Consider the following 22,080-nt stretch of genomic DNA (forward strand, 5'->3'; position numbering starts at 1 on the left):
TGACAGCCACCTCACAGAGAATTTCTACTGCCCTACCTATGTCAGCCACACACTCTCTATCGACTCTTTTGACTGCAAAGACACAAAAATCGACTGGAGTCAGTCCCATTGCCCCAATGGTACCAAAGAGTACCTGTCCCCCCACAGTCACCCCACCCTCAACTGCCATGACTTCAGCAGTGTCCCCAACTGTCAGTCTCTTACCTTTCACGGTATTGTCGTCAATGCCATCCCTGCACACAGTCAGCTCAGGTCCAAGAGTGGCTCGTGTGGCTCCCATCACATCAATGACACCTGTTGCTTCCACCACGGTGGTCTCCTCTCCGGGACTTGCAAGGACAGTTCGTGTATGTGTGGGAGAGACTCCAAACATCAGTCCTGAGCCACCGAAAAAGAAGATGCGTGACCAGATTGTACCCATGGACTACCAGTACATGCAGGGAACAGGTATTAACTGCAATCTGCCTACGACCATCGTCTCACAAGCTGCCGAGAGGGCTGACTTTGCGTCTGTTGTTTCTGCACCACAGCAGAAAGTGGTGGTGAGCCAGTGCAATCCCCAGGTCACACCCATTTGTACAAATACTTCTGGCAATACTCCTGACAGTAGCATTGGCAGTTCTACTTCTCAGACAATTTACAACACTTCTCCAGTTCAAAACAATTCCATCATTAACCAGGTAATAAATGTGGATCAGCCAATTGGAGACTCAACACAGCAGACAGTGTATCAGCCTATCAACCAAGGACTCATGCAGACATTCAATGAGTCAACCAATCACCACGTCAGCCAGCCTATGGCTATGAATGTGACCCAAACTCTGATGCCAACACAGGCCCAGACGTGCCAGCCAACAACACATCATGCGACACAGAATGTATCTCAAGCTGAGGCTGAAACAGGATCAAAGATAGTAACTCAGCACACCACCCAACAACAGCCCATGAGCGGGTCTCCTGCCATACCAGTTGTGGTCTCAGATCCCCTGCTGTCACAGTCAACAGGTCTGTGCCAGTTGATGCCAACACAGGTGGTTGTGACAGCCACCACAACCTCTCACCAATCCCCCATGATAACCACGGTGCCAGTTGCATCATCAGCATTGACAAGATCAGACCCACTTTTGTCACAGTCGAGCCCAGTGGCGCCAATGCAACTTGGAACGACCACTGTTTCTGCAACCAATCAGAGTCAACAGGCAGACAATAGAAGCCAGGGAGAAGTGCTTTTGAATCATAATGCAACCACCACACAAGCAACAATGCAGAATGAAGTCAGTTCAGCTATCAACCTTTCGGAAACTGAACTTCTCAATTACTTTGACCCAAATTGTTTTGACAATGGTGAGTAATTTCTCTTTATTATTATTGTGGTAGTATGATTACATGCATACCAGAAATTATGTGTATTCTATCCCAACTATAGTATGTTCTAGAAAGTATTATAGATGAAAGTGGATATTTCTATTATTATTATTGTTGTTATAGTTGTTATTATATTTTTTAGTGGTAGTATTACTTCAGAAATCAGCAAATAGATTTTCAGGTGCCACCCAACTTTTCTCCTTCCAGTGTGAAGCTGCTTTCAGGAAACACTTACGCATAATTAATTGGAGAGAAGCCCCTTGGCCAGTGGCCTGACTACTAAAGGGACCAGTCTCCAGCAACCTGCAGCCCAACTGCTGCCGATGAGGGTTGGGTTGGAGGACCTTTCCAGCAAGCTAGACAGCTTGAAAGAGGATCAGCGTCCAGCCTGTCTCAGAAATATTGAGGCTTGCGGTGTTCTCATGGAGGACACAGCAACTAATGACAATACTGGTGTGTCTTCAGTGGATGATCAATGAATGTTTTATGGCAATATTGTGGACCAATGTAATAAAGAGGTTCAGGTCCTGTGTAAGCAGAGATTGTGTGATGGATACCAAACTGTAACCCTTATCTAAGTTAAAACATTTCTGATGCTGATAGGTTAGAACCAAGTTGGTGTAAGATATGCACTGAATAATTCTACAGTAATTAGTGTAACACAGAAGGTAACTTTTAAAAGAATAATAAATGGTAGTCCACTGCAGCCTGATCACACCTAAATAAATAGTTTTATCCATTTGTTTGTTTATAGAAGTTTTGAGAAAGGAGTTTATAGGTTCAAGTATTAAACTCTCTAGAAACTCTAGTTTATTTAGAACACATATGAATGGCTTTTAAGGTTTTAAGGGTTTATACTGTTATTTAGAAGATTTAGGTTAAGCCCACATGAAGCATTGTTATTTGAGATTTTTGGTTGTAACACAGTGATTCTATTTTTTGTGTTTGGCCAAAAAAGTCTATTGATTTCCTGATACTTTCATTCCTCTTCCTATCATTGACTTTATATATTTTTTCCTTCTTTTCAATTATTCATTGATATTCAATGTGACTTAAATTAGGCATAGCATATGAACTAATTTATTTGATAACATGCTCAACATGAGAAATGACAGCCTCTTTTGTTGTATCAAGATTTGTTAAGGATTTCACTTTTGTTTGTTGTTAACTATAGGGGCAAGGTCCAAACGAGGGCCTGTGGCGTTTTAAGTCATGTGTCTTATTGGTTTGGATTCTTCTTTTTATTTGTGTTTCTTTCTCTTTTTTTATCGTCTAATACTTTTTCTTATCTTATTTTCCTCTGTTCATGCTTTTTTTTTTTCTACTGTTTTAAAATTTGCTTTTATTTTCTCTCATTTCTTAGTATTATCTTCCAGCCCTTTGGCTCCTTTTCATTCTTTTTTCTCCTCTTATACCATCTTTTCTTATTTCTTCATTTTCAAAGAAGCTTTGGTTGGCATTTATGTGAGAGTATGCGTTGTCAATCTTTCTGCCTGGTCACGGAAATTGCTTAAGATGCACGGACAGCACACATGCTTGTGGCTTAATAAAATAAAAGATAAATAGATAAGTGAGCATGAGGAGGAACTTGGCCTTTTTTGTGATTTGTACATAGGTATATATTTCAAAATTATGTCATATATATATTCATATATATATGAATAAATATATTGTTATATGCAAACTTGTGTTTGTAATCTGAATTAAGATAGCTATATATTTGATTATTAGTTAAGCTAAATAAAAAGAGTTATAATTATTGTATGGTACTTAAACCTTTTCTTTTCTTCTTTTCTCTTCTTTTCAAAGACATCACTGTTTGTTGTTTAGCAGAGTATTTTCAAAAGTACTGAGAGTTAGCTACATATATTTAGTTTTAAGTATATTTTACTATAGGTGCAGAATTGCCATAATTGTATGTTAACCCAATTCTTGTTTAGGTTAAGAAGTGGAAATCTCACCCTGTCTTGTAATTTTCATATATATGTATGTATGTATACATGCATATATATATGTATTACTTAGTCCACTGTAAATGTGTCAGTGCTAACCATTGATGATTCTACATTGTATTGAGGGTTTCGTTCAGTGGAAATTTCAGCCCACAACTCCATTACTGTCTTGAGTCACTAAGAAGGGGCAGTACAAATTAATGTTTGTGCAATATCTTTTAGATGTTCATTTCTTTGCTCTGTATATAATGACATCTGTTGCCAAAGTTGTTAGTAAATAGGCTGATTGATTGAAGTGTACCTTTGAATAACTGTTTTCTTATGGGAAATTCTGTTGCAAAAGAACATGTGCTATTTAACAAGGATTTTATGGCTTAGTATGTGTAAATTAGAGAGCCAACTTACTGTAAATGCTACTAATGAGTATTATTTTTCCATATTTACCCTGAAATGCTTATTTTGATACAGATACAATTTCTTTATTATCCAGAGATGACAATTAGATTTTGAGTGTGCTGGTATTAAATACAATTTAACTGGTACAATTTAACTGTTTTTCCTTCTCTTCTTTCTCCAGAATCTTTTTTGATACATCAAAGCCCCCCCCCCCCCATAATGTTGCATATTGATAACTTCTTTGCTCTCTAAGATTAGGACTTTCTAGTGGATCACCAGGTTTTCCTTTTCAAATGTATACAGGAGGGACCCAAGGTTTTTTGGTCTTCCTCTCCATATTTTTTTTTTTTCTTTCTTTTTTTCTTTCCTATACTCTCAAGATGCATCTCTGTCTGATGTTATCAGAGAAATATTAAACAAAGTGAAATTACCCATTAGAAGAGATGGGTTCCTCCAATGAAATTTTTTTCTTACTTGTGTCCTTTGAGTGATACACTGCTTCAATTCTGATAAGTGAGGCTTAGAAGGTTATTTTTATGCTATTTGGTGAAACTCAAAAATATTTTTGATTTTGGTCAAAAGAGAGACAATAGAAAAGGCGTGGTACTCTTTCCCTTTTAATTTTTTTTGCTTACACTTTTATATGTATACAATTTTTTCTCAAGCCTTTCTCTAAGGGGAAAGCTGAGAAGCATATATATGTGGACCAACCTATTTCTAATATTCATCAGTATTTGTGCTCATCTTCATGGTTTCAACAGAAGACCTCACTGTATTCGCTACCTGCTGTGTGGTCATGTCTTTAGGGAACATGATTAATTTAGCCAGATTTGACAGGTTCTCTCATCCTTGCAGGTGAGGTTCTACTCAACCTCTTCATATGTTTAGAAACTGCCAATATATTGTAGGCAAATGAAGAGTAGCATGTATTTTCCATGTCTTACAAATTCAATGGAATATTTAATTTTTTGGCATTTTCAACATTTTGACAGTAGCATATTTTCATATACTTTTGTATGGACTAGTATGGTCAAAGGCTTTTGAAAGCCATGTTTTATAGTACACAAGGCAAGCATGTAATGGGTGGATACTGTTGCTGTTTAAGGGGATGTTGATTCATGGAAAATGTATTATACTGTAAAAGCATTTCTCTACAGTGACAGCACATGCCATTGTTGAAATAAGCAAAGAAGTCAAGTAAGCATATTTTAAAATGTTGACATTGCTGTGTGTTAACGCTGAGCACCAATGTCAAGACGGCCAAGGCAACAGGACCATTGAGTTGGGAACAATTTCAGACTTTCTGTGTAAAAAAACAAAACAAACAAAAAAAATTTAGCTCAAATGTTCATAGTCATTGAGGTTCTATATAAATATAATAACATCCCTTTAGCTTAATGAAGGCCCATGATACAGCACCAGTAAATTTGAGATAACGATATGTACATGGTGTCTGCACAATCCAGTTACCCTTTCTTTTAAAGTCAGCAGTCGATTCAAGACGTGCTTGTGATTGCATTCTTAAGTAAAAAGGTTGTTGGATAATAGTCATGTCATTATGCAGTCTCAAATCTAGTGCTACAAAGTGCAGGTGTATTTCAACAGCAGTATTTAATGTAACTACAGATAGTTTTGATATCCTGTTCACTCCCACTTAGCTTTGCATTTGTGCTGAAAGACGAACAGGTAAATAGGTGCAGAGACAATATTCTTCATGTAATTCTAGACATTTCTACCGGATATAAATACCAGCTACACATAGGAATGCATTCAATATAGTCATGAAGCTTGTATATTGATGTATTTGAAACAATATGTTGCATCAATTTATTTTTACCAAAAATTAGGTAATAGGACATAAAAAGACACCATGAACACATCAATTTGTGACTAAATTCATAAAAGTTATTAAAAGTAGATGCTAGTTTTTCATCACTTATTTTTATTTATTTGTTTTCTTTCAATGTATATTTTTAAAAAATAAAACTTCTGCTTTCTTGGGCACTCCCATTTGGATTGTTTTGTGGACCAAAACAGTAAATGTAGTGTCTTCATGAACTTAAAGAAGAATGACAGTTAATTTCCATCAGAGTTAATTTTAAGAAGACAGTAGTATTATTTAATGAATTCATCGAAGGCACTGCTTTTCCATGCTTTTGTTGGTAGTTTCTATTCAACCATGCATAAATGGCTTTACAGATATTGGATTTGTGCATTATAATTAATAAAGAAATGGTTATATACATTTTGTTTTCCAATTAAAACCTTCATTTGGTAAAAGTAATTTTCTGAAAATAAAGAAATGGTACAAATGCAATTGCAAAAGGGGAGAAATTTTAATTGGGAGACATCAAGTGAAGCTTTCTAATACTCTGGTAAATGTTTTGTGCAACAATATCCAATTATGATTGCCAGCAAAGACCCACAGATTTGAGGGTATTTTCATCTTGAGAACCATAAATGTAATACAGAACTGAAATAACTTGGAATGCTATGACAAAAGGGGCTTCACACTATTCAACCAGTTTCTACTGCAGTTTTAGCTCTATCAACCCAAATTGTAGTGCTCCACTGTTGTATTTCTTTGATTAATTAAGGGCTCAAGATGTTACTGAAACTTTTGAATCCAAGCACCAGCATATCTCTCATACAGCCAATATACCTAGACAGACTGCCATTCATGTCATGTTTAAGAATTTTAGACTTCACATAGACAAAGCATTACTAATAATAGCACAGATAATGATGAGAACCAAACCGCCCATTTTGTTTCTGTTTGTACTTTGTTTTAACGATTAGCAAGATTGAATCAGTCTATCAATAAAGATATGGCAAGGAATTTCCAGTCCTTCACACATGCTTTTTTTCATTTGATTGTACCTGTTTAATTTGTTATTCCCCCCGTTTCCTCAGAAGAGAGAGTCTGTTACACCGTCTGGGGTTTGCCTTTATTTTTTTCACACTTGAGCTGGAAATCCTTCTAATACGTCCTGTTAACCAAGAGGGAGAAAGGGACATGGAAAGAATGTGCTAGTATAACAATTGCTTAACCCGTTGTTGATGGGGTTGATTTAGCTCCAAGTGGTCTGAATGCCAGGATGTTTCAAACGCGTAAGCCTAACGCCTCAGGCTATTTGCCCGCTTTTATCACAGCCAAGCACTACATGCCCAATCACCCAGTGCACCAGAAAGAAGGATAGCCATGACAAAATATCTTGTCCCCAGCAGCTGGTCCTGCCACCACTCAACGTGATATTTAATTACCTGGCATTAACAGGTTAAAATGACAAAATACCTTAAGTTGTACCGAGTTAGTTTTCAGATACATGAAAGATGCTCTCATGGCTTCAAATTTAGGAGGGGAGAAATTTAAAAAATAAATCCTACTTTATCTCTACATACCTTTTATCATCTTTTCATATACATGACAAACATTATCTAATAATTCAACAAGTATCACAAAACCAGGAGGCAAAATGGCTATGAAGATTCACACATCAGGTGGGTTAAAGACAAGTATATTATATAGAAATGAAATAATAATTTAATGACATTCATAAAGGTATGAAGAAATATAGGGCAAAAAAAAAGAAAAAAAAAATCAAGGGAGATAATATTTAACTGTTATCTGCATAATATTTATTAAAACACTACAGTAAAGTGCACATAATCTTGTCAACAAATTAGATCAAATAGTCACTTTCATTATCCAGTGTTCAAGGTAATATACAGCTGAGCACAATATAAATAAATATATTTTTTTTTTCATTCTGTTAGTGACTGAATCAACTTATTGACAATAAATCAGAAAATGAAAGATTACTATAAAACAGTTGTAGCATTAAAGTTGCTAATTTAGCAATGTAAAAAATAAATACAGCCAATGGGCAATTCCTCAAGGGCATTCTTAGGGCATACATCCACGAATACAGCAACATTTCTCCTTCTTTTTAGAACCCTCACACAATCTATGGTATCAAGTACTAAAAGCTAACTCTGAGAAATTACATGACATCATTATAATAATACAATGAATTTTTGTTATGTACAAAATATATACATATAAAATTTGTTAAGACAATTAGGTAATTTTGTTAAAAAAACTGCAATGCTAACAATTTTTACAGCTTTACAATACACTAAATACAGATCACAATTTAAAAAAAACTATAAAAAACATATAAATTACAAAAATCAAGGAAAGAAGTAACAGCCAGCAATGACATTCATAATCAATGAAAAGTATATACAAGACAAATTGAAATCACAGAAAACCGTCAACCAGGAAAAATACTCCAGAATGTATCCATGTTTGAAGTCATAATACCTTCCTTGTTATCTTTACCTTAATCTCACCTACCCTCAACTATTATGGTCCCATCGAATCCAATTTCCCCTCTTTGTGTTTTCCTTAAGACTATTCTACACTATCCTATTCTACAAGTTTACTCTATCCTTCCCTACTCACTCTTATCCAACCTAACCCAACTCACGTTTACATAAAGTAATTTAACCAGCAAAAATAAACCCAACCAAACCCTACATGACCCAATGATATGCCTTTCAAAAGTCTCAATTATCCTCTCCACCATTATCAGTATACAGTATACTAATTTCACCCTTGAGCTTGAATGAAGGACTCTTGCAAGCATAGTTCATATCAGTTCAGCAAAAAACCTGCCAGCATTATTGTCACTCACTGTGTTGATGCTCTTGGGCTGCATGCACCTCGCATAGGTCTAATGTCACGTTAACTGAGTAGACGAAAAGAGTGGTGTGGAGGTGGGGTGGTGGGATGATGTAGGAGCTCCGTGGGAGTCTAGCCAATTAACAATGTATGTGGATGTGCAGATGTGTGTGTGAATGTGTGGATGTCTGAATGTGTGTGTGTGTGTGTGTGTGTGTGTGTGTGTGTGTGTGTGTGTGTGTGTGTGTGTGTGTGTGTGTGTGTGTGTGTGTGTGTGTGTGTGTGTGTGTGTGTGTGTGTGTGTGTGTGTGTGTGTGTGTGTGTGTGTGTGTGTGTGTGTGTGTGTGTGTGTGTGTGTGTGTGTGTGTGTGTGTGTGTAGGTGTAGGTGTAGGTGTAGGTGTGTAGGTGTGTAGGTGTGTAGGTGTAGGTGTAGGTGTGTAGGTGTAGGTGTAGGCGTAGGTGTAGGCGTAGGTGTAGGCGTAGGTGTAGGCGTAGGTGTAGGCGTAGGTGTAGGCGTAGGTGTAGGTGTAGGTGTAGGTGTAGGCGTAGGTGTAGGCGTAGGCGTAGGTGTGTAGGTGTAGGTGTAGGTGTGTGTGATGTGCTTGTGTGTGCTCACAGATGTGCATGTTTAAAGTAAAATATGATGATTTTTATACTGCTTTCAAAGTCAAAATTTACAATAGTCAAGCTTCATTCTCCACAGAAATTGATAGTGCTAGCTCAAAAAGTGGTCAAGTTACAATCATTTTCATAATGCCAAACTTTGCCTGTGGTGTTTGGTAATTATGAAAGCAACTCAGACACTTTCTCCACACAGACCTTCAAATATTGTCCCCAAAACTTTTCTTCACCTACAACACTCTCAACACTGGCAGGTCTTATCCTTGTAAGAGCTAAATCTATACTTCACACAAAAAGCTAGATAAACATGCATACTTTCTACATTTTCTACATAAATGTATAGTATACTTTTCATGATGTTATATTAGTACCTTAATGCTATTTTGTTACTGCAAAGGTGAAACATTTGTGCAAAACATAAATGTAAACCTATATAAAAATTATTTTGTGGAGATGTGACAACAGGCAAAACAAACACTATTTCTTCTAATACTTTTCATACAATTGTCTCCACTCCTCTCCTATGAAGACAGTGAAAAATTCTAGTTCCTTTGCATGCCCAACCTCCTAGAAAAGCTCTAGGAGGCCAATAAAACCAACAGAGGAATGGAATGACATCTAAACAATAATATAACTTTTGGATAAAATCCTGTCATAAGAAGAGTTAATTTAACATTGCCTGTCCTACCTTAAAGCTACATTTATCGGTGGAAATCTGAGAAAACGTAAATCTGATTTTCTTCAACTGGCTATTTCTACCACATCTAACATTTTAAAGTTGATCCATGCATCAAATCAGAGGATGAGTTCCTTGAAAGAATGTATCAAATGAATGCATTTTGTTACCTATTGATGCTGGGAATGCATGTATACATGCAATGTCCATTAATGATTTGATTTATTGTGTTTTACACATTGATGACTCCACAAGGCCTTATTCACAAAATCAGTTACAAGCTCTATCTGCACTCATCTACTTACCCTTTTCCTTTAATTTTGGAATTTGGAAGTAATTTTATTAGGATAATAATAATAATAATAATGCAATAGCAATAAAAAGAGTAACAGAAATCAAGTTTTGCCCCCCCAAAATGAAAGGAATGATCTAAAAAAAAAAAAAAAAGAGGTAAGGAAGGTCTACTAACTGACTCCTTGGTGACTAAGCCCCTGTGTAAAAGAAAAGTAATGATAAAAAATCACAGTTGATATGAATGTTCCTAATATCAACCGGATAAGATTAGAAACCTTGTAATAAAAAGACTGACATGCACTGACAAATCTGTTAAAAAAAAAAAAAATCAATTCTAACCTTACCCTAAAATACTGCAACTGATGAAAACGGCATTTTCTTAATAATTCACTCATTTCAAAATTAAACCACACACACACCAATGTTTTGGAGTTATGATACTACTATGTCTATAAAACTTACTCAATATCAGACTACAGAACTACATGAATTTAATTTCCAGTCCAGACAACATGCAGTAGAATGATATTTTCCACCATTGTAATTACACCCAAACTCACATCACATGATTCTCAAATATTCTTAAAATGTGTCCTAGAGTTCACAAGTTATATGTTATGCTGTAATATAATTTCACAATATTACACAATATGAATCATATTCAAATTCACTATATCTGAACATTATTAAGTCGCTATGGATTGACGGCTGCGGTGTATATGGAAGAGATAAAAGGCCATTGTTACTTTTGAAAATAGTCAATAACCAAATGACTTGCATGAGCTAAGTTGATAAATTTCTAATTGCATTATCAAGCACTTATGATAGATATGCAAGCCAAACTTTCTAGTGAAGTGCTAACCTACATTTGTAGTGAATGTAGTGAATGACATATTCAATACAAACAAGTAATTGAAAGAAGAAAGAAGAAAGAAAAAAGAAAAAAAGAAAAAAGAAAAAGAAGAAAAAAAGACAATATTAACTGGGATTTACTAAGAAAAAATACATCAAGCAATCTGAAACTGACACTGTGCCTGACAGATAGACAGACATATCCACATGCACACACTCATTTCTCTCAAACAAACAAACAAACAAACAAACAAACAAACACGCACGCGCGCACACACACACACACACACACACACACACACACACACACACACACACACACACACACACACACACACACACACACACCAAACTAGCATTAAAAATATTTTAAAATATGGCATGGTAGAAGCTAGAGCTTTATACAAATTGTGCATGGTTAAATGAAGACTCCACAAGGATAAACTTATGTATTACAAAGTTCCTAAAATAACAAGCACTGACTGAGTTGAATGCCTATAAAAGACCTTCTAAGAACACTCTCTTCGAAGTTTTCACATCAAAATCAAATAATTCAAGTACACGCATTAAAACACATCATGAAAGGGAAAGCAAATTACTTTCACATCACACCTCTTTGGAAACCGTTAATAAATCGTCTCACTGCATTTTCTTCAGCTATCAAATCTAATGGAAGAGATATCACTTAATATCCTATATATTTGTTCAATCACTTACTAATCTATTATCTATATCTTTCTACTTTTATATGGCGGAGGGGATGAACAATTTTTTTTTTTTTTTAACTAACTCCTATTGCCCCTATTATCAGGAAACCATTGTAAATTTATTTACTAATGCTTTGTTTTTTTTATGTATATGCTGAAGTTAAACACATTCTCTACTAGTTATAATGGACTACATACTGTATATAGGTGGGATAACTACTATATGCCTTTATCCAAATGCCCTAGCACAAAACATGACTCACTATTTTATATCAATATCTGGAAAATATGTTCATTGAGAATATTGGAGCTCAGTATAACTCCCTCTGTTGCCACAGGTCAAGGTCAAAAAATGTTACAATCAGTGTTCTGTCATTGAAGAGTGTCTTGGAGAGGATATAATATGCTTCCTCTGCATCTGAAGCCTGGTGGTACTGCACAAAGAAAGCCCCAAGTGAGACCTCCAGGTGGTAGTCAATGACATCACCATGTTTCTTGCACAGTTGCAAAAAATAATTCTCAACAACTGCAATAAAAAGTTAACGGTCTATAAGATGAAGATTACCATAATTTATAGGATCTAAAAACACAACCTTTTAATGTACTATAACTAATATATTATGAGATATATCTACCTCTAATAATGCAAAAGTACTACAGTACCACACATACACAATTTAATTCAATAATATCACAATCTCAAAACCATTCCAATTCCCACAAAACTGCCATAAAAAAAAGAATACTTACCTTTACCCTCAGGTATGCCCTCAAGTTGGTGAGCATCTGCCACATTGAGAATGCGCAGCACAGTTGTCCGAAGGAGCGTCAAGTCATGGAACGTAGGACGGTAGGCCTGGGCTAGCCAAGGGCTACACAAGAGCTCGCGTGGATTAGCACGGTCTCCTGGTGCAATTTGTAAACACCTGCAGGAATGAATGAATCCAAAGCTAATGTGTGTATGTGACCAATAACTTTTATCTGCACTTTCTTCTTCACACAAAGGGAAAATGATGTACATATTGGGAAATGGATCACTTTGCTAAATGAGGACACAGTCTATAATTCTAGGTGGACTGCATTCCTATTATGGGTCCTTCCTTTTGTACTTATTTTAGAGTTTGGACTAAGAGAAGAGAATTTATCATTGAATAAAATGTTTTATATAAGGGTTTATGTAAGGAGAAAAATTGGGTTTTGTAACTCTTTAATGCTTTTTATTTTCATCTGAAGAAGTTGATTAATTTGTAACGTATATTGTTAATAAGTATAAAAAGATAAATAAATCAAAATAAAACAAATAGAAAGAAAATAAAAACAATAAGGAACATTATTCACACATTGTCTTTCCCCAGCTGCTGTGCAAGCTGTATCTCAAAACACTCAATAGGGTAGACACAACATTTGCAGGATAGCTGGACAGAGACATCTTTCCAGTCCATTTGCAATCCCAGCAGACTTTGCTTCTTAGCAATCTGCCTTCATCATGGGAAGTAACCAATGAATGCCAATTACATTCTGACTCTGGTACTGCCATCAGGCATGACTCTGCAGGATCTTGTGAGCAAACCCCACCTTGAAGTCCAGCCAAGTTATCTGACTACCCAGTGGCTTGTGCATTAACCCTCTCTGGACAGGTGGTACACCACGGGTACCGCACATTCAAGGCCCGTTCACAGGGTGCCGTCATATGGCGTCGATCATTTAATTAATTTAGGCCTATACGTTCGAGAGCCCCGGCATTACAACTTGTAAGGCTGGAATGCCCCCGGCATGAATGGGTTAAGTGGCTTTTGATGACTATAATGTCAAGAAGGTAAAACAGCACCTTGTACCACTTGATGGACTTGTGAGTGGCCTGGTATGATGTAACCACTAATCTCTTCACTCCAAATTTGTAATCCATCATTATCTTTGACTTGGTCCTCTGAAGCACACGTCAGGACGAAATCATATCCATCTTGCTTGTGCAGATCCTTGACAGCACCGTGACAAGCTTCTTGTCCAACCACTGGAATTCAAGCATTCCTGTCTAGGTGCCAAAATAGTCTGCATCACCACAGGCTTTCCCATTTAACCCATTCACACTGGGGCTATTCCGGCTCTAAATGGTAGGAATGCCGGGGTTCTCGGGCGTACTAGGCTGGGGTGAGCGCTGTACATCCGCTCACCTATCGCTGCGGCCTTGACCAAATATCTCGTCGCCGGCGTCTGACCCAAAAACCACTGAACGTGATAGCAAGTCAACAGGTGCAAATGGGTTAAGTCATGTGGCATAAAGTGACATGGGTACTGTGAGGTCGTATGCTGAGATTGCAGGTAATGGAAAAGTGTAAGGATATGTATAACAGTTACCAGTTAGCAACTCATACCCTTTTCCACATAAACCATTCCATCAAGCCTTCTTGGGTGCAGAAACATCACATTTGGCCTAGACTTCATAAATCTGAAAGGCACAAGTGTATCCCAAACTTTTACCATCACTCACATAGAGCTAGTAAACATTCAGGTTGGCCCTAGCCAATTTGCTGGGGTACTAGCTGCTGCCCACAGACTCTAACCAAAGAATATATCCACTGAGACTGAAGAGACATTAGAACTGCCACTGGCCTCAACTTCCACATACAGTCACATATTAGGTGTAACCCGTCATTGCTCACAATGTTGAGGTGGCAGGTCTCCTGTAGCACGTTGTCTGGGAAGATCAGTGTGGAACAGAGGAGACATACAGACCAGTAGTGGCTCAAGGTGGTCTTTGGTAGTACATCCACAAGCAGCTCATGTGCGAGGAAGCAGATACATATGGCTGACAGACTGAAGATCAAAGAAAAATTGTCTTATAAACTATGCATCCAAGGTAAAGATGCAGCTATATTCAGTCACAGGCAGAGACATAACTGTATTCCATAATAAGCAGATAAGCAGTAAAACTTACTGGTTCATCTCCTGGCAAAGGGTCCCATCAGTTCACCTTTCAGAGTCAAATTCTCATCCAGGAACTCAGGAGATACTCCTTGCATGACAGAATCTAAACCAGTGAGGAGCATTCTTCTGCTTCTTCTGGACAAGTGATGACTTGCCAAGAGCATTTCTCTTCAAAGCTCTCGCAAGAACAATTGTCAAAATCTGATCCTCATCTAAAGATGAACTTGTATTGCATTGCTGTGTCACATATCTAAAGCTGAGTTCAGTCAGTGCTTTCAATCTCTTCAAAGGAGGAGCTCATGTTTGCTGGTCAAAGAGACCCACAGGGCCCCTTGATAACAATCAGTAGTGGCTGAGGTTGCCCATGTCTTCTTTGACAAGAGAGCATTACAAAGTGATTTAGGTCTGCTGTGAACTCCCTCATATAACAAATTTTCTAAACAATTCAAGAAATGCAGAAATCAGGAGAGGTCTTAAGTCAGGTAGCAATTATCCCCTGATTTTAGTGCATGTGGAGCCATCTACGCATAAGAATATTCAACATTAAACAATGATATAACAATAGAGAAAATCACTGTACTATTGATTTAACCCATTCACGCTAGGGCTTATATTTACATAATTCCACTACTACCAACTAGACATATGCAGTGACTGAAGATCTCTCTTTTCACCAGCCAGCTTCAATGGAGTGATAATAGGTTTTTGTATCTATTTACATTAATTTCACATGTGAATAAAAATGTGTCCATACAAATGGAACTCCTATGATTATGTAAATATGTAATGGTCTAAAATGTACGTTTTGAGAGAGAGATCAAGACATGATAGGACATCACTTTGCGGGAGCAACATATTTGCATGACATGATATCACAGTGCCAAAGGATTAACTATACTGGTAATCATCACTAGCATAATAAATGATTACAGTAAGTTGCAAGCACAAACTCAGCAACCAATTTGTTGCATAGAAATATAATTTTCTTGCATTTTTTGCTATTTTTGCTATTTAATAAGAATCATCATCAATATCACTAAAACCCAAAATCTAACTAATTAACCCATTCGTGCCATCGGACATGCTGTCATGTTTCGTGACTTTGGGGTCAGACACCAGTGACGAGATATTTAGTATACGTGTTCCCACAGTCTAGGCCCAAAGTGGACAGTGCATGTATACATTTAACTTGGCATTAAAGGGTTAATGTTTATATTATTACTTTTACATCTTTGACTAGTAAATGGTAGAGCTCTGCTTCAATTGAAACAATCCACAAAGAAAAAACATTCAGTGGCTGATAAAAATATTTCTACTGGATGTATTATGCCTGTATTCATTATTGCCATTTCTATTAAAAAAAAAAAAAAAAAAAAAAAAAAAAATGATGGCTCATCTTACAAGTACAGCTTAGATCAAACTGAAACTATGAACTATGAAAAATCAATACTCTGTCAATTCAGGAATCTTGATTTTTAAACTAATTTGAATACACTACCAGTTTCCGTCTCTGACATAACACACAAAGTAACAAAAGGCTAAAGCATTTCATAAGATAACAAAAGCTACTCACCTAGTTATAAAGCCATACGCTCCATCCAGGAACTGTGGTGAATAGTTGGCTGCACTGCTGGCTAGTGCTGATCTCACTGCCTTATTAACATTAGTCTCACAAAAACTTGGGAACAACTGACAGCCAATAATTGCCTGAAATTTATAAAATAAGTCTAATTGAAGTAAACTTTTGCATATAATGCTAGATAATATTGCTTATTATTTCAAGACTCATCTTCTTCAAAAGTAGCTTTGCAAAAGAAGAATGAGTTAGCTACAACTTTAAATAATGTCCAAATCTCCTAGCCACTTGTTAAAGAGAGACAGTATATTGACAAGGGTAAATTTCCCTGTGACACTGTCACCTATGGGGCTGAATCTAATAAAGTTTTCCCTTAAATTGCAAACAATGCAAAGGGCACATGAAAAAATTATGCAAGATCTAACCTGAAGGGTTAGAAAAATAGCAAAATGGATTCATCAAAAAAAATAAAGTAAAGGATATCCTTGAAACCATCAGTAAGCTCAAGTGGAACTGGGCGGGGCACATTGCCAGGATGACAGACAAAAAATAGCAAAATGGATTCATCAAAAAACTAAAGTAAAGGATATCCTTGATATCATCAGTAAGCTCAAGTGGAACTGGGCGGGGCACATTGCCAGGATGACAGACAATCCATGAATATCACAAACAACTTTTTGGACGCCCCAAAGATACACAAAAAACAGAGGAAGAAAAAAACAAAAAAAAAAACATGATTTAATGAGAACACTCTAAAATATTCCCACATATAATTATCTATTTCCTTTATAAAAAGATGGTCTTTGAATATGTCAACACTGCCAACCAATACCTCAACATGATACAATTTCATATCACAAAAAATGCAATATTAACCTCTGCAACAATGCATCCTGCACTCCAGACATCAGATGGGATTCCTGGTCTGACCACAGCTGGTGTGTCAGAGCTGCTGATCTCCAGTCTCTTCTTGTTCCAATAGATGCTTTCAGGTGCTTGGTACCCTAGGGAAAATTGTAAATGTCTCTATCATATGTTACTTGTGCTTAGCATTCTTAGTACTATTGTAAATGTCTGTATCATATCCTATTGCAACACCAGAAATAAAAGCTGGGAGTGTATAGAGGCAATGTCCACAACAATTCTGTTTTATATTTTCTTTCACACACAGAAGGATCCACAAGTGCTTAGCCACCAAAGCGTCTATCACTAAGCCTATTTCACCTCACCTATTCATCCCATTCTTAGAATTCTTATCTGTTATTATTAATTTCATTACTATCATTACGCTATTTTTATTACAATCAGTACTGTTCCTGTCATTGTATTAACCGATTGCGTACCTGGTGGCACCGATTAGGCCTAAAAGATGGGAGTCAATGTGTATATGACGTGACATCCGGATCTGGTCACAGTTGAAGCGTGCACACAATCATAAAGTCTTATGTCTGTAATGGCACTAGCTCCAGAGCTACAGGGTTCAAAAGTCTGCCTAAACCTGCATTTTATGATGGATTTATAGAAAAATATTGTTTGGGCTAGTCTGCGCTCTCCAGAGGGTGGAGAAGACCCTTTCCCTATTCCTCTATTTTTTAGCTGGTGATGCTAGTCTTGTAGACCTACCCTGACGACCAGTTAGGTCGTTATGTGCCCCATATGCAATGGGTTAATAATGATAATAATAGTAATGATGATGATGATGATAATTTTAGTGAATTGAAAGTTCACATAATTATTTCATCAACTGCCCCATAAATAACATATCCAAAACAGGCCACATCTTAAGATGTTCATCCTGTGCTGGGCATCTGGAGATATGTGCATTATCTATTATTTTCTAGACTTAGGGTTTGATATGTGTGTCTATTCATGATACACTAGCAAAGTGATAGCATTTGGTATAATAGATCATCATAACTGAAGGAATAAATAGTTTGTAATTTCAACAAAAGGAAACACAACATTAAAGTCATCTCACGAAAATGCCCATCGCAGAGAGGTTAATGACCTCATGAAGGATCCCTTCAGTCAGACCTGAGCTGGTGTTTATAAAGAGTCTCAGGCAATATCCTAACTTTTCTCTCAAAAAAGTTAAAGAAATCCCCAAGGGAATATCTTATGTCAAAGAAAATTCTTACTATCAGAAGCAAACAGCCAACTAATTGATTAGTAAATATATGCATTTCAAGTATGATTTTTCCTTTCCTTATTCCAACATTGTCTTGATTCATGTCATTGAATTCACCATATAACAAATCAAAAAGATTTAATGGTAAAAATACAAAATTAAACAAAGGTAAATCATGAAGTTACATATCCGGTAGTATTTGGCAGCTGTTTATGTTTGACAGCTGTTCAATTTTGCAGGATTTTAACTGGTCATGACTAGGTCCTCTTATACCTACACCATAAATCACTGAATAATCAAGAAAAATACTAGAGGATAGTGTAGAAAGAAGCATTGTCATAAATTAATCAGAAAAAAATTTCCTTCAAATAATTTTGTATAGGCCTATAAAACCTTACCCCCATGAATACGAAAATATAAATATAAGTTATTCAACCCATTCACATCAGATGACATCATTTCACACCATCAGATTGGTTCCCACATGAAGGATGACTTCCTTTCACTGTATTTACACATTTTACATAGTTCCATTTGTATAAAAATATTGCAGTTGTACTTTATATACATTTTTCCTAATTAAAAAAAATAATACAGAATGATTGGTCGCAAAAAGCATATCTCTTTATGAATTCATCATCATCATATTCCTAAGATCAACTGCAAAAATGTTCTAACTGGTAAGTGCAAATGCACTGTTTGGCTGCTATCTTGGGTACTTAGGAACTCCTGACTGGCCTTAGGACACTTTGCCAGCTCTCCTAACTCTTTTTTCTGCTAAGAGTGATTTTAGGAGAAACAGGGCATTTTTAGGAAAATTCATTCAAGTTCGGAGTGATAATAGGATATTCTAAGGAGTTCTAACAACTCTGAGAATTTTCATAAATACAAGCCCTGGTCTCAAGTAAACCTGTCTAATGTAAATAATGTTATTTCTTCTTGTTTTAGTGTTCTTCTTTGTTAACCCTTCTACGATGGATGCTTTTGATGGGTTGGATCACTTTCAAATTGCATTTTTCCTTTTATAGAAAAAAACAAGTCAATTATCCTTAACCCCATTGGTTGCGGTTTCAAAATTAGTGTATAAAGGCTTATGGCGGTATTATCATATATGGCCTGGATGTCCGTAGCCGTATTTACATTAAGCTCGGGCAGTGTGGGAGGCCATGCTCGAGGCAGTTTGACATCGGTTTCCCCTTTTGTTGGAAAACTGGAGAGGCTTGAAAATAACTTTTTTTTCCAATATCATAGACTCGTATAGGAAGTCTTTTGAAGACACAAGCAGTTTGATAATGTAATAAAATGATTCGTAACTCTTTATATTAGCTCTTTATGGTATACATATACCTATGAATCTACGTAACATTATTCGATAGCAAAGGAAAAGAAGGACTTGGATCATTTTTTTTTTTTTTTAGAAACGATAAAAAATAGCTGGAGAATCAGTTAGTTTCATTTTACCAATCTCATTGAGTATTCTATAAACTTTTGTGATGGATGTGGCCAATAAAAAAGAGAGTGAAACAAATAAATGTATTTGCATGTAAACAAATATATACAATATATACAAGCTCAATAATGTACCTTATTATGATAATCTTCGAAGCAACTAAAGACGCAAAGTGCTACTTTGCAGACTTTGTACTCAGCTTTCATCATTTTTCGTTTGCCATGTGTATAGCTCACATGGCACCTTTTATAACTTTTTCCTTCGATCTCTATAATAGCATGAGGATTTCTTCCTTGGAGGTGGAGTGCAGGGTTTGTTATGGCTGACCTTCCTCTGCCACTATACTTTGGCGCCTGCGGTAAGTACTCAGACAAGAGGCCTCTTACAACCTCCTACCTGAAGATCAGATGTTGTCCTATGCTTCCTCCAACCTGTTTATATATGAGGAAAGAGTTGATCAGCGCCATATCAAACAGGTACATGAACACTTTCTTGTACCACTTTATGCTCCTTCTCACAGCAGGGTATGAGGAAGCCAATTGATCACCAACATTGACTCCCTTCATACCCTCGTTATAGTCAATTACGGCCTGGGGTTTGATCACCTTCTCACCCTTCCTATTTACCCTCTCCGTTTCAATCATTCCCAATGTATGCATGGTCGAGAAGACAGTGTTTTTTTTTATCAATCCACTTCAAGTACAAGCATTTCAGTTGCTGTGCTCCATCTTTCCATTTGATTTAGTCTTATCCTGTCCTGAAAGTCTTTGGGCATAAACTTCCAATTTGATCTGACTGTACCATAGGCATTTGTTTTGCATGCCTGTAGCCAGAGGAAGAGGGTAGGGGAGCTGTACCAGTTGTCAAGTACTTGCGCCAACTCCATAAGGTTGGCGACGGCCTTGTGTGGCGCTGGTAAAGCTCCCCTGTCCTGGCCTGTGTAAAATTTGAAATTACATGTGTATCCACAAGTAAGACCTGAGGATACACTCAGTTTATAAATTTTCAAGCCAAACCGGGCCCTTTTGGTAGGGTTGTACGTTACAAAGTTTAGCCTATCTCTGAATTTCCAGAGACTCTCATCCATCGTTATCCACTGTGGTGGAACATAAACCTCTCTGAATTTTTGCTGCAGAAGCTCGACAATGCGGCTGAGCTTCCACAGCCTATTATTTTCATCTCTGGCATCCTCACTACTAAAATGAAGACAGCTAGAAATTTGATCATATCAATCTCAAGGCATGTGTTTATAGAAAAACAGACTGTCATGCAGTTCATCCTTTGACCAATGTTGGGCCTGGCGTGGTTTTGGTGATATCCCCATCATAAGTTGAAGTGAAATCCATACCTGGATTTCAAGAAGAGGGACAGGTACCTATTTCCTTTCATGGCCTCTTACAAACCCTGGATGGGATTCAGCGTACCTATAATGAATGGTAAACATTCAATAGAATTTTATAGCATGACACTGTATTCAGTTAACCCAAATCCTCCGGGTCGGCGATCCCTGGCCTGAGTATCATTTCCGGGAGGCTACCACGTAGGCCTAAACTCGTGCGCCAGGGTCTTATCAGGCGCGGTGGGGTTCGCGCTGCACGTACACAGTGCGGGATTACTCCAATGCTTCTTGTTTTTACTAAAATTGATGAAAGTTTTATGTATGAAATTGAGAATAAATCACTTTTTGTGACCTTATATTGGAAAATGTATTCAATTTCTCATCCTTTTTACTTTTTTTTTATATTGTCCTTTCTCCATACTCTCCATATGAGGTATTATAGGGGAATAACCAGCTTTGGAATTGTGTTTTTTTTATCATATTCAATGATAATAACTTTCATTTTTTTCTTTGATGAGTATGCGAGGTAAGGTTTACAGAAACATGAAGTTTTACATCAAATGTTTATTTTTTATAAAGAGAATATGTAAAGCAATACATACAAATGATATAGATTGGTTATGTACAATTTATATATATGATTTATTCAGTTACTTATCATGATATTGGCTGAAGCACATAGCACATAGTGCTAAGTCACAAAGCCGACATATATAGCGTGACATAGACCGTTTTCCCTTTGCTCGACAGCAGTGTCTGCAACGCCGGTACTTGCCATCGTCGTTCATTTCAAGGGTGTGCTTTGTCGGATTTGCGTGGGGCTGGGAAGCTGATGGGAGAGATCTTGCAGGTGTTTCACGGTGAGGCGTGATGCTCCTTCGCCTTCTCATCCCCGTTGGCCTTTCCAATAACTTGGCGATGAGCTGCAGGCGGAACTCCAGCCGAGTCATCTTACCTCCCAGCCACCTGTGTACTGCGTGGGCGTTGATGATTGTCATATCCAGCAGGTTGTAAAACAACTTTACATACCATTTGTTTGTTTTCCTCGCTGCTGGATATGACTGCGCGAACTGATCACTTTTGTCGACACCTTTCATCCCATTGTTGTAGT

General features: G+C 37.0%; 2 protein-coding genes across 3 annotated transcripts in view; one reads left to right on the plus strand and one right to left on the minus strand.

Annotated features, from left to right (window-relative positions):
• Positions 1-5,956, plus strand: part of NFAT (nuclear factor of activated T cells 3) — an 83,275-nt gene extending 77,319 nt beyond the window's left edge. For both annotated transcript variants that reach the window (XM_086537083.1, XM_086537088.1), the window contains 2 exons: positions 1-1,344; positions 1,573-5,956. The exon at positions 1-1,344 is cut by the window's left edge and continues 489 nt beyond it. In XM_086537083.1, coding sequence (XP_086393209.1) covers positions 1-1,344; positions 1,573-1,577 — 1,349 coding nt within the window. In that variant the 3' untranslated portion in view covers positions 1,578-5,956. The remainder of the gene's footprint in view (positions 1,345-1,572) is intronic.
• LOC122244363 (serine/threonine-protein kinase Kist) overlaps positions 5,693-22,080 on the minus strand; it is a 30,160-nt gene continuing 13,772 nt past the window's right edge. The window contains exons 6-9 of the mRNA XM_086537092.1: positions 16,929-17,056; positions 16,050-16,183; positions 12,302-12,477; positions 5,693-12,077 (exon numbers count right to left, since the gene is read on the minus strand). Of these exons, the coding sequence (XP_086393218.1) occupies positions 11,863-12,077; positions 12,302-12,477; positions 16,050-16,183; positions 16,929-17,056 (653 nt within the window). The 3' untranslated portion in view covers positions 5,693-11,862. The remainder of the gene's footprint in view (positions 12,078-12,301; positions 12,478-16,049; positions 16,184-16,928; positions 17,057-22,080) is intronic.

Source organism: Penaeus japonicus, unplaced genomic scaffold, assembly GCF_977035675.1.
Source record: "Penaeus japonicus unplaced genomic scaffold, GWHDUDI00000001_assembly GWHDUDI00000001, whole genome shotgun sequence".
Classification (NCBI taxonomy): domain Eukaryota; kingdom Metazoa; phylum Arthropoda; class Malacostraca; order Decapoda; family Penaeidae; genus Penaeus; species Penaeus japonicus.